Here is a 13,244-nt window from a genome sequence, read left to right on the forward strand (position 1 = left end):
GGTTGCAATAGGAAACACAGACCAGTTACGGTTTAGAATGAGTTTTCTGGAAGTCCTTTTCAATCCCAGAGTCTTCTTTGAGAAGAAGGATTATATACACACAGTGCTCCGAAGAGGAATAATCTCACGTTAAAGTGAAGCAAAGAATGCCGCCCGACACAGGCACACTATTACAGCGGTTGCGCAGCAAAGGAGAGAAAAATTGTCACTGTCGCTTTGGTATGAAATTAATGAATGCATGTAAAACTGTGCGTATTCCAAACTCCACCGCTGTTCTGCCTTACGTAGGAGGGAACGTGCCCGGCCCCGCAGTGCTGCTGCTGAGGCAACATATAATTTTCAGACGGATTGGCTAACTTTAAACGTGCTTTCCAGAATTTCAGGTCCGTGCCATTGACTCCTACTTCACTTTCAAGAACAGCCCTGTCTACATGCCAGACCAGACATACAGCACCCCAGAGACTAGGCTTCTGCCCCACATCCTAGAAGAAAAATCATCTCTTCGCCTCAAATATGGTCCAAGGAGAAAGTCCCTAATAGGTTTCGGACTTAACTAAGGTTGAACGAAGCCAACAAAAGGCTCTGCCATCACCAAAACGCACCATTCTGGTCCTGAGCCACAGGTGTGAAGAGCAGTCACGCAATCGCACAAAGCTGATGCCTATCATTTAAAATTATAAGTTGGTGCTGAAAAAAGGGCTGTTTTACACGATGCGGCAAAGCAGAGGATGTAGAAAGCCCCTAAACAAAGAGGCTCAACGTGGCACTTTCCATCTTTAGATAAAGGCTTCTCTTCCCGATTCTAATCGGCAAGATGACAAAATCTGCTGCATGGGGAGAAGTAAAACAATGCAACGGTCTTTCAAGATCTACGTGTACATAAATTCACCAGAGGACTGGTTTATTATTAAAGAAGGTATCCAAGAAAGGAACGTCAGCCTCTATAAAGCTGCACGTTTCACTTAATCATGATTTCTTTTTAGCATTAGTGGCAAGAACAGAGTTCAGCATGGCCAGCACTCGAATGAAGATGCTAACACACATGGTCTCGCAATACAGACGGCGTTATCTGCCAGCTAAGAAAACTCGGACGACACCCAAGTTTCAGGCACTCACCACTTCATTAGGTAGCTACACAAGCGTGCACACGCACATATATATACACATATTTATAAAATTACTGCATGAAGGCATCTGGGCAACATTTACTTGAGTTACGAGCTCCATCACTAAGCCTCCTCATTTTTTCAAATGGATTCTCTTCAACTTCAAACTGTTTGCGGAGTGTGACAGACTGGGCCCTTTAAACTCGTCCATAATTAGTCCACAGCCTCAAACAGAACAAGCACGATGGAGGAATATTAAAACCCCCGCAGCAAAATTAAATCCACCAACTTGAATGCTTGAGCTGCAGTGCTGCAGCCTTACAGAAGCACACGATACACTGGAGCTTAAAAACACACAGCTATTGTAATGAGAATTACAACAGCACGTCATCAAACTAACGGCAAACTACACTTCTTTTTTTTTAAATTTAAGGAGGTATTAGTAAGTACAGATATCCATTCAATACATGGCTTTTTAAATTGCTTTCTGAACTGGAAACGAAAGCCATTCATCTCATCACTGACTTGTGGAGCTCTTATTCTTCCTGATTTTCCAGACTACTTCACGTTCACTGACGAGGGCGAGCACAAATTCCTTCACGTTGCTGTTTTCCTAGCAGCCTCAGGGACCAGCGTGCAGCGTTACAAACCGGATTTCTGCCTTCTTTCAGGTCCTTAAGGCTGGCAAAAAGCCCCGCAAAAGCCCCTGTTCATTCCCACTGAACAAACACCGCTTGGACACTGGCAGAGACATTACATTTCAGTAACATTGCGAGAGAGCGGTCCGAGGGGCAAAGGAGCTCGAAAACCCCGCAGAGCGCAAAAGCACAGCAATCCTCTCCCTCGCTAAATGCTCCTCAGAAGGATGGAGGAAAGCGTACTTCACGTTACGGTACTCTAGGATGATCCTCCGTCAAGCGACTCCAGCTCGTGCTGAAAGTACGCACTGTGTATGGGCGCGTTGCAGCGCACCCCAGAGATGGTTTGATTTGCGGAGCAGATGTTTCACAAAAATAATCACAATCTGCATGGCAGCTGTGCCCACAAGAACAAAAATATTCCAAAAGTAGCGCTGCAGCTCCGGCTACGCCTTTTCATGTTTCTCCGTAAAGATCTGCGAGGATGCGGTTCTTCTCCAAATCCCAACCTTGGGAGCACCCTACCTGCCCCCCGTTTCACGCAGAAGCCGACCATGCGCTGTGCAGGCAGGGGCGTTGGCTCCCACCACTCTGCTGAAACGGAGAAGAGCTTGGGTTCACGCGCTGCCAGGCATCGCATACAACCCCGTGCAAGCCCTGACCTCTCTGGTGCTCCACCCGCGGCCAGCCCGAGCTGCCCGAGAGGGGACAGGTCCTCTGTCCAGCTCCCTCTGCCCTCGCTCTCCTAAACACGCCATTTTCCGCCCAGCAAAGTGATGGTTTCTGCACCGCTTAGGCTGCATCACCACCACTACCACCAGACGTGACAGTACTGCGTACCTGCTACTGACTGGATGTGGTACTAAAAGACTGAATTTTATTTCATTTTATTTTCTGTAACAGGCCTGTCAGCTACTCTCTCTTCCTTTATTCCCTTTAATGCGGTCACATCCCAGATGAAAATGTCAGAAGAGTGCAGTATCACCTTTAAATTAACTTGACATTTTACCAGGGACATGCAGAAGCTTCAACGGAAAGCAGAAGTTAAATAATAAATAATGTGGGGGAACAAATCCCTGGGCCAAGTCCCTGCACGGTGGCACCAAGCACCCGGACACGCTGCGAGCTGGCAGCGCAGCAGGAGCGCCCGGCGGCTCTTGCCGACCTGCCTCGCTCCCTGTTTGCTGCGCGGGCACCTGCAAAGGGCCGCTCGGAAACGCGGGGAGAGAAAGCGAGGAACGAGCCCAGGCAGCCGGGCTGGAGCTGAGCACCGCCGTCCCCGTTCGACTGGCCTGGGGAACAAACGCCTCTCCCATTCGTGCTTCAATGCCGCGCGAACACCACCACCAGCGGTGACGCACACAAGCATCCCTACCTGATCAGACGCAAAGCTTGCGATTCTGCGGGTGCGTATGTGCTTCAGTAATCCCCACGCTGCCTCTTCACCTCCCACAAACCTACTGCAAGGTAATTTGAGCAAAGAATGACTTTCATGGCGTTCTTCCCGCCCACCACCGTTTCGGCTTACTGTTGGAATCAACCCTGTGCAACGGGAGGTTTTCACACAACCAGCTGTAATCAGAAAAGAACAAACTTCTACTGAGGAGAAAATCGACATTTTCCTCATTTTGAGCAAGTTTTCTGGCATGCGAATTCCTGCGTTGAGAACCTGCTACACTTTCTTCTCCAAGACTTCAGACTTCCACCCGATATTATTGCTTAGGCAGCTCAGGTGACACAAACCCGTGGGTTTTCACGGAGCGCCCAGAGCTGGCACCCGGCCAGCCTTTGCCAAGCGGACAGAAAGCCCTCTGCCAGCGCGGCAGCCCGCGGCCCTAGGGCGGAGAGAGCTCAGCTACCCCACGACCCTGCTCGCGATGCGATATTCAGAGCCGGCACCCATTAACAGCTCCTGCTTTGGAGCTCGCCGACTTGCGAACGCCTTCAAGTCAAACAGAGCTTGCTTGCTCCTCCTTCGAAACACCCCCAGTCTCAAGAAGGAATACAGAGCGCTTCACAGCACAGGCTCAGGGCTTTCCGACCGAGCTCCTCGGGGAGGCTCGAGCACCCCTGGGAATTCTCCCGCTAAAACCACTGCCTGCAAAGTCTCAGCCCCCTGAACACGCACACACGCCTGCTACCGTAGACTCTAAGGGGTCAGTGGGGTTTAAAATACGGTCTGAAACGGCATTAAAGAGAGGCCACAGTGGAATCTGCCAGCTTGCTGTCAATACTGTTGCAAAATGGACAGAGCGGGGGCTTTGCAGAAGTGGCAGCATCCACTGCAAGGCTTGAAATACCGGTAACGTGCATGCGCGTCGCACCCCCAGGTCTCCACCGGAACTGTTGCCAAGACACCTGCGTGATCCATCTGCAGAGAAAGTGCGATAAATGCAAATTTGCACGTACAAATACTACTGTCGATCCCGGGGTGCGGAGGTGTATGTGCTAAGCAAGACCAGAAGGCAGCAAAACGATGCTTGAGAAGGCAGGCTAACAGGCTCCACTCTGCACTGAGCCCAAAGATGAGGGCTTTGCGATTATTAAGAACCTTTATCTCCCAGGAAACAACAGCTGTCCAAAACCAGCATTTCAAGGAACGGCTCTAGGGGTAATTCAAATTATGCAGTTTGCTCTGCTGTATCGTATTGTACATCTTAATGAACAAAGCCACGAGGACAATTTGAACTGATAGAAAAGGGCTTGCCAGCGATAACAGCTGAAACGCCAAAGGATGGTTGGAATATCAATGCGGTCGGAGGACATACGAAAAAGATCAAACTGTCACGCAGGAAATCTTTTCAAGCACCTACACTGAAGGGGGGCAAGAGTGACAGAGGAAAAGCTTGAAAGGTCGTGCTGTTTTGGAAACTTTGCCACTGCCCAGCTTTTCCTCCCGCTGGAAACAAGCGGCAGGGTAGCTTTTCAGGGATCTTCCCCAAAACCGCCCTGCTGTAGAAGCGCTTTATCGGCTCAGCACGCCTTTGGAGGTCAAGCCGACAGCAGCAGCAACACAGGATTTGGCCGTGCCAAGCAAGAGGGGCCGATAAAGGGACCCTTCGCTCTGGACATGGACTTGGGTGGGTTTGGGGAGGGGCTGGGAGCACACTACACCCCGCAAGCGTGGGGAGTAAGCACCGTGCTCCATCACACGCCTGCACATCGCGTTAGCTGGCCTCTCCCATTTGCCGCACCTACTGCTCTGGCTCGTGTTCGCTGAGCGGCGTCTACCACCACTCAAAGATAAACTCTTTGGGACAGGATTGCATTTCCGTGTTGTGTCTGAACAGGTTTAGAATAGAAATACTGTATGTAAGCGAGTAAAAAAGAGGTCTGTCATCGCAACCTACCCAAAAGGAGTAACTTACCATGCACGTGGAGCAGCAAACGCAGCCCTTTCAGGTGGTTCTGTGGGACAGTTTTAGTGGGGGAAAATGAGTCCGGAACAAGTTATCTCCAAGAACGCCAAAGAACTGCTTCCAAGAATGTAATTTGCTAGGGCAGCTGCTGGAGATGGTGGCATACCTACAATCCCAACTTTGGACACAGAACCCGTGTCGCTGCAGGTCTCCCTCTCCCTTTTCTTCTTTTTTTTCATTAAAGCAAGACCACTGTTGTTCAGACCTGCTCTGTGGTTTCAGGGGACACGAACTAGGCCAGTATTATACAAGAAACAGGGGGAAAAAGGCAAAATAAAATAGGTTTCAAGCCCCCCTCATCCTAAGGAACGGGTTTCAACCCAGCTGGCTGGCAGACGACTCGCACCCAGCCTGCCAGGAGAGAAGAAACACCCCGTCTGCTACCAAAGCACTTACATCACAGTAGAAGAGTATTTCAGCGTTTTGGTGGCGATGATGGGAATTAAGGTATCGTCTCTGGAGGCTTTAAAAAGTGTTTCAACACTACTATGCTATGTAATTCTAGAGATTATGTTAATTTGACCTGATTTTTTCCAGCTACAAAGTCTCTTAACTGTTGAAGAGCAGAAGTTTCCTCAGCTTCGTACTGCCTGGTTGGTGGCTGGAAAGCCTCCACATGCACGCTCGTGCCCAAAGAAGGGAGGCGAAGCCTCAGCTGTTCTTTGGGGGAAAAGCACGCTGAACTTGTGGGCAGAAGACGTGAAGATGCACGTCAAGAAGATTCAGCGTTAGATCGCTGTCAGGTAAGAACAGAAAGATTTCTCTTATCAGCATTAATCAATCTTCTTCCCACATACTGTGAGCAGTAACTGCTGGTGAACGACATTACACTTTCACTACATTTCTTCTAGCCTCTTCAGCAGTTCAAAGCCCATACAGAAAGGCGTCAAGGAGGCGATGGAGACCCACCCGGCTTTTGCCAACAGGATGTCAGTGAGCTCCAAGTTCTAGATCCTCCACAGCATGGCAAACAAAGGTGCGAGAAAAACGTAGGGCAGCCACACGCTCCTGATCCCAAGGTCTTTCTGCTAGGCTGAGAACAAAGCAACCTGCAAATCTGCTCGTGCAGGAAATTAAGAGCTGCCGGTCGATGCGCCTTTGTGCGCGTCTTATCATTTTCCCATGCAGCTGTGCCCCCCCGCCCCGAGCAGCAGCCTCACAAAGGGCAGTGCTGATCCTCAGGGCAACCGTTTGCTCCGCTGGGAAGTCACTGAGGAGAAAGGGCTGGGAAAGCATCACACCAGAAGGTCCTCCCTTCCTGGAAGACCGTCATCCCTTCATCTCCATGCTCAAAGCCAAGCCATAGGAGGACTTCAAGAGCGACTTCTCACAGCTAGAGACACGGACCGAAGAAGCATCCCCCCGCTGCAGCTGTGAGGGTGCTGAGCCGCTCCCGGGCGTCACCGACTCACCAGCGAGGCAGGAACCCTGCTGGGGCTGCTACCAAACCTGGGCCGCACACCAGCGGCAGCTAGACCGTGGCTACCCCTGAAATCAGCTCAGACTGGAGTCCGTGTGCTAGCTGTTTCTGACTCCAAGAACCACCCACCTCCCCTTCTTCTTTTTAATAGGAAAAAGCTGGAAAACTGCTGCGGAGGAGAGCCTAGAAACCTACTGGCTACCGAAAGTTCACAAACAAATTGCAACACTTGCAGTGGAAAAGCAAACAACAAAACCGCTATTACGAACAGCCTCTGCTTCAGCGCCTGAAACGGCAGGCGAGGAGAGCGCCCGCTCTGGAAGCCAGTCCTAGGGCGATCCCTACGATCGGCTGATAATAATCCAGCTCCCGGGAAAGGGACTGTCATTAACGTTAGCAGGCACCGACGTAAACATAACGGGGTCAATCAAGCACCGTGACAAAATCTTCCTTTTGGCCTTCCACAATTCACTGAAAGCGTTAGCAAATTACCATCAAACAAAAGAAAACTGGATGCGTGTCCATTCGCACCGAGACACGCGGGACCGAGCTTCTCTGCGAACAGCTCTTAAGGAGACTTCAAAGTAAGTTTCAAACCTACTCTGAAACGAAAGCTGGTTAAGTTAAGAAATTAAAAACAGACTGTCAACAAAGCGACAAAATCGCAAAACGGGAAAGCGTGCGCTGTGGAGTGTCTCAAGCAGCCAAACTCGGGGGCCTGGAGCTTGGCATTACCGATAACCACCTGGAAGGAGGAAGACAGAGAGTGGCAAGGGCTGGACGACACGATGGCGAATGGCAGCCGGCACGCACGCGCTGCGCGTCGTTAAGGCACGCTGGGAGAAAGGCTTCGACTGCTCGTCCACGCCAGTGGAGTCTGACTTGGTTGCAAAAACCTCAGAAGGAAAGAAGCCACAGAACAGCCCAAGCAGGACAGTTAGAGTCAGCTGAGCAACGTCATACAAGCAAATAAAATGTGAAGGCACGTACAAAGGGGATGGTTTACAGCGACAATAAACACGATGCCATGAGCTATCCAACGGTCCATTCTCACCTTTGGTTTGCCACCCCTACTACCTCAAAAAAAAAAAAAAAAAAAGGCAAGCAAAAGCAAAAGCAGCAGTTGAAATAGAAAAGATCAGAAAAATGACAATGCAAATGATGACGAAGAAATCAGAAAGGCCTTCCCCATGAGTGGAGAGAGTCAGGTCTAGTGAGGAAACATGACGGATGCGTGTAAGAGAGAGAGGTGTCTCGGGATCGGCTGGTTGGTTTTAGTCACCTTTTCTCACAAGACAGGCAAAAACTCAAAACGCTAAAAGCCAGCTCCTCAAAAAGGGCCCTACAGATGGTGTTTGACCCAACGACAAATGACCGGTGGAGTTCGCTTTTCCAGGAGAGTGAGGCAGAGGGCTTCTCACAGAGACAGACCAAACACCTAGGTGTGAGAAAAAGCATCTCGAGTCGCAGGAGGCGAGTGAAATTACCAGCGACCAAACTTTCTGCTTCTGAGTACAAATTGCTCAGAAACGGACGCTGATGGGGCTGAGGCTGAAACAACTGCCCGTATCCAACAAGCTCTAAGGCTGTTTGCATCCTTCCTTTGCAAGCACCCAGTATTGGCCCCCAGTAACCGAATTCACAGCTTCTGCCGCCACGGCAATTCCCGCGTTTCAGAAACACCTGCAGTAAGGACTGTCCACTCGTCGAACTGCCGGACCAGGACTCATGCTGTACAGTGGGTGTGTTTGGGAAAAAAATACAAAAGTGCAAGCGATTTGTTTGCTGTTTTTCCCCAGGCTTCATGCTCTGCTTATATACATAAAAGACAATAAACATTCAGGACATTTCCAATGGTTATGAAGGTACCGTACCTGTGATGGTGGTAGGGATGGTGGTGGTAGTGGTGGTGGTTGTTGTGGGAGGAGGGATAGTTGTGGGGGGATCTGGATAAAATATAAAAAGGAAAATAATAAAAAAGCAAATCAAGAAAAAACAAGCAGAACACAACAGCGATCAATCGTGATCAGAGAAAAACAAGGACGCTAAGAAGCAGCACGGCTGTTGGGCGCCGTTCCTCCTCTAAAACCAGGTGGTGACCGCCCAGCTGGCTTTAGGGGCAGCGGGCCAGATCCTCAGCAGCTGGGCACGGCTTCGAGCTCGACCCGCCTCTCGGGAGCTGCGTGCGGGCTTGCTCCAGCTGGAGAATCTGGCCCCGAAACTCTCCCCCCCCTTTTTGCCTTCTACAATGCTAAAAAAAAATAAACAAACAAATAAAACCCAGCATAAATTAGTCAATGAGAGAGAGAGAAATGGAATGGGAGAGGCATAAGAAAAATAAACTGCACGCTTTCCACAACAAAAAGAACAGTTTACACGTACAGAGAGAGACACAGCGGTGCTTTCTTGGTTTTCCAGGTATGCATTTGAAAATCCGGGTGGGAGGTTTGTGCGAGGGGCCCTGCTGCGCTTAACAGGCTAAATACCAACAGCACGGGAACAGACCCCGCTTTCTTCCCAGGGCCGTTACCTTCGCTGTTCTTCCTCTACGAATGCACATCAGCAGGATGTTAAAGGCTACTTCAAAGATGGTCATAAATACAAAAAATGAGAACATCATCCACCAAATACCAATTTCAAGGTACGAGGAATTTCACCAAGATCTTGTAATTAAAAAAAGTCAGTATTTTTCTGACAATTTCAGCTGAGCGCTCTTGGTTTTGCTACCGGGGCATCGTTAACGAGAAACACCGATACGGGGCCGTTTCTCTTGGTGACTGACAACCGTTTCTCAGACGTACTTGTCCTGTTGAGACTCGAACACTGCCACTCTTCACGGTATTTATGTTACGTACAGGGGCACGTCCCCATCAAAATTACTGGGCAGGAGAAGGTAGATATGAGAAGATGTAAAAGAAAAAATACGTATCAATGCCCAGATGATCAAACTGCATGCGCTAAGTAGTCGGGAAGACTTTGAACTACGGATTCATTCGGCAATAATAGAGCATGAAACATTTCACGGGCTTTTGATTTTAGGTTTCCTCTACAGCATGTCAACTTTTCATCACTAACACATCTGCTGCTCTTTTATCTCCAAGCGAGCTCTCTCAGATTCCCTAATTAATACACCTGAACTTTAATTATATGCTGCACCTTCATTATATTCCATACAACTTCCCGAAAGCTAAGAAACTTTACCTCGGAGTTCGCTTTGCTGGGGAGTGCTTATTGATGGTTCTAGTCTAAGCAGTTATTGTCCTTCCCCGACATCCGAAGCATCCCCGTCCCTACGCTTACACCAGGGCGCTTCTTCCTCGCTCGTAAACCCAGACATCCCCCTAGGAGCAGCGGAGCCGCCCCAGCTGAAGCACAGCAGAACCAGGGGAAGGCGGCCCTGGCCCTTCACCAAACTGCACGGGGACGATGCTGCGTGGCAGACTCTTCCTTGAGAAAAGCAAAAAACCCCGCCTCTGTGCTGACTGCGCCAGAAGGTTCTAGCAAATGCGTCTGCCCGCTCCCACAGGGAGGAAAAGCATGAAACAAATTTTAAAAATAAACATGTTTTCGGTATGTGTCAATGTGGTTAGACACCCTTATGCCACGTGGGCAGCAGAGGAAGGTGTGTTAAGCACAGCTCGGCAGCAGTTACTTCGCACGCCCCGGCTGCTGGAAACCATTTGCACGTAAAACCATTTAACTGGAGATGCATCCCTTTGGTACGGAGGCTACGTCAACCCTGCCTCTCCTGGAGGTGCACCGGACCATGGCTCTGCTGCGGCTATCGCTACTCCTCTGCGACACCTTGGGAAGGGAGGGCCCGCGTGCAGAATTCCCTCCTTCCCAAGTCAAGGTGATCCGGGGGAGCTCTGCACCGACAAGCGGCGAGAGCCAGCCCCCCTGCGGCGAGGCAGAGGGCACGCAGTGAGGGGACATCCTCCCGCCGACCTTCGCGCTATGCCCCCCGAGACGTGCCTGCAAGGACACAGATTCCAGCGCTGATACATCATTTGCTGTCTTGTAGTGGGGAAAGGTGCCAAGGGCTGGAGGTGTAAATGCTTTCCCTTGACGAGCGGCCCGAGACCGGCACGCTCTACGCAAGCAGCAGAAGTTTCCTTCAGTGACAACCTGAGGTAGGTTCTGTACCAGAGGGCTTCAGATGACGGCCACAGCCCAACCGCCTCCTCCACAGCAACACCTCTGGATTCCTCCCTTTTAAATCCAGGGTTAGAAGGGTTCTTTATGCTGGCCAGAGTGCCGGATCCTAGCGGGACACTCCCAGTCGTGCAACTGGACGTGATGGGATGTAAAGCCATTATCTGACTGCAAGCTCCTGACAGACCACGGAAAGACCCCCCTGCATGGGGAGGCCACGATGGCAGATGACTGGAGCCCGCAGGCTCACACCCCCGGTAACCTGCATCACCTTTAAAATAATACCCTCTGGGGTCTCCTCCTGTGGATTTAATCCTGGGGGGGAGCAGCGCTGACGAAGTCCCGTCCAGTCTAGTTCTCGCCCACCTCCAAAATGCAGAGTAATTAACAAGCGCGAGCGTTACTGCGAGCCGTAAATCCCAGGTGACTAACACTGCTGAGGCTGGGCTAGCACTCACTTGGGCCAAAACAGGTACATCGAACTACAGAAGGAATGACACCACTCAAAGCGGTCTACAACCGCTTTAGGGCAGTAGCTCCCCACAGCTTTGATCTCACGGGGAACTGCCTGTGTCTTCTTTATTGCTTCTCCACAACAGTAGTTGTTTCTTTAAACACCGACGTAAACGAGGTGTTTTTTTATACCATGAGCATACAAATTACTCCATCATAAAGGCATATCTGGCTTCATTGTGTAAACTGGAGTCTCTTGGAGCTACAGGCACTCGAAAACTACCCATATGATGTGGCAGATGAGTTCAGCTGCAGCTCAACGCTACAGTTTTGGTATTATCTTCAATCTTTGGGCAGGTTTCTAAGACCGGGCTTAAAATGGCTCACGTGCAAGCGGCACTTGGCTAGGCGACGTCAACTATTTATCTGGATCAGAGCCAGTCCAAGAGAACCTGGACTGCAGAGCTTCAAGCGGCTGCTTAACGGAACGAACTTCAAACCAAAGCGAGTCACCGTCCCATCCGAATAACGGGCAATACCCACCACGAGCTCAGCCCAGCTACACGATAACCACTCGTAGCAGATAGTTTAAACATGCAGCCCAAGGGAAGTGCTCGTAATTAAACCAGGGGATCAGTTTTCAAGTGCCTGCTGAGTCTTTATTGTATGCAGCGCCTCGTGACAGGAGCACAAGGTTTAAAGCAATGGCAAAACAATGCAGAGGAACTGAAGAATTAAAGTGGGTACTTAATAGCACGTTAAAAAGATGCTGAGATACATTTTAGTGTCTGCTCAGCAGCCACAGATAGGCTTAGAGACATCTCATTCCTCTAGTTTATTTACTGGTTTGTAATTATCTGGGGATGCGGGCTGATTCTTCGGTAATTTAACTTGCTAATGAACGGCTTGGAACCCCCCTCCCGGACCATTGCTGAAGACACTGGAGAAGGTATTACAAAAAGGAAAAGGCATTCTCGGAGAAGTCCTAGGAGAACTGTCAGGCCAGAGGACTTCACAGTTCTCCCTGTGCCCCTGCCCTGGCTTTCCCTTCGGCTTCCCCCGAAAGCAGACTAGTGCTGTGGCAAACCCACGAGGATGGCTCCAGAGGAAGGAGCTCACCGGACGCTGGAACGGGTTCTGCGCCCAATGCACGACACCGAGACTTACAGAAGCAAAAGAAATGGTGTTCCAGCCCCTACCCCAGCCCGGCAGAACGCAGACGTGTTGGGAGCTAGCTGCAAATCTTGCATTAAGCAAAACGTTAACTTCTGTCAAAGCTTTCAGAGCGCGGTATGTTGCAATTATGTGTAAACGAGTCTAGAAGAACGGTGGTTTTTCTCACGTACCGTATACAAACAGCATGTAATCCGCATGTGATTTCCCCACCGCGTTTGAAGCCTCACAGCGGTATGTACCATTATCTGTTTTGTTTAGGTTACTAATGAGAAGGTTTGAACCAGACACTACAACGTGTTGAGGCATCTCATCATCTACTCTTAACCACCTCATGTCCGTAGGCCTACAGAGGAGGGAGAAAAAGAAACAATCACATTACTATTTTCCTATGGTAAAGATGGCATCTTCAATAGTTCATCCACAGACAGAAAGCCCAAACCAAGAAAAACTGTAAAGAAACAACACATACTTTTTTGCACTACTCAAGCCCGGATGCTGTCGGGCTTCCTCAATTTACATTTATTTTAACCCAACAGGAAACTGTAGCCAGACCTTAAATTTTCTGAAAACTCTAATGCAAGCGGGAAGAAAGTTCATTAGTGGTTAATCGTTCGCTTATTCAGGGAACCTGAAATCTTTGAGTCTATGGAGCAGACGTGCATCCACAGGGCGCTCGGGGTGCAGATCTGGACAGCATGTGGCAGAACAAGTACGTTTTTGTCAAGTCTGAACCCTTCCACAAAGCGATGCGATGGACCTGTTCGCCTCAGGGGTGGCTGTGCCGCTCACTAAGAACATTAGAGCTGCTAGAAGAGAGGAAGAACACCTTTCTCCTCTCCCCCAGTCCCGCCCGGCCAAGGGGCAGCCTCTCTCCTGC

At 50.0% G+C, this 13,244-nt stretch overlaps 1 protein-coding gene across 1 annotated transcript in view; it reads right to left on the reverse strand.

Annotated features, from left to right (window-relative positions):
- The window catches only part of CADM1 (cell adhesion molecule 1), a 54,277-nt gene that overhangs the window by 19,728 nt on the left and 21,305 nt on the right, over positions 1-13,244 (reverse strand). The window contains exons 7-8 of the mRNA XM_059829547.1: positions 12,538-12,710; positions 8,458-8,529 (exon numbers count right to left, since the gene is read on the reverse strand). Coding sequence (XP_059685530.1) covers positions 8,458-8,529; positions 12,538-12,710 — 245 coding nt within the window. The remainder of the gene's footprint in view (positions 1-8,457; positions 8,530-12,537; positions 12,711-13,244) is intronic.

The sequence above is a fragment of the Gavia stellata genome, chromosome 26, assembly GCF_030936135.1.
Source record: "Gavia stellata isolate bGavSte3 chromosome 26, bGavSte3.hap2, whole genome shotgun sequence".
In the NCBI taxonomy this organism is placed as follows: domain Eukaryota; kingdom Metazoa; phylum Chordata; class Aves; order Gaviiformes; family Gaviidae; genus Gavia; species Gavia stellata.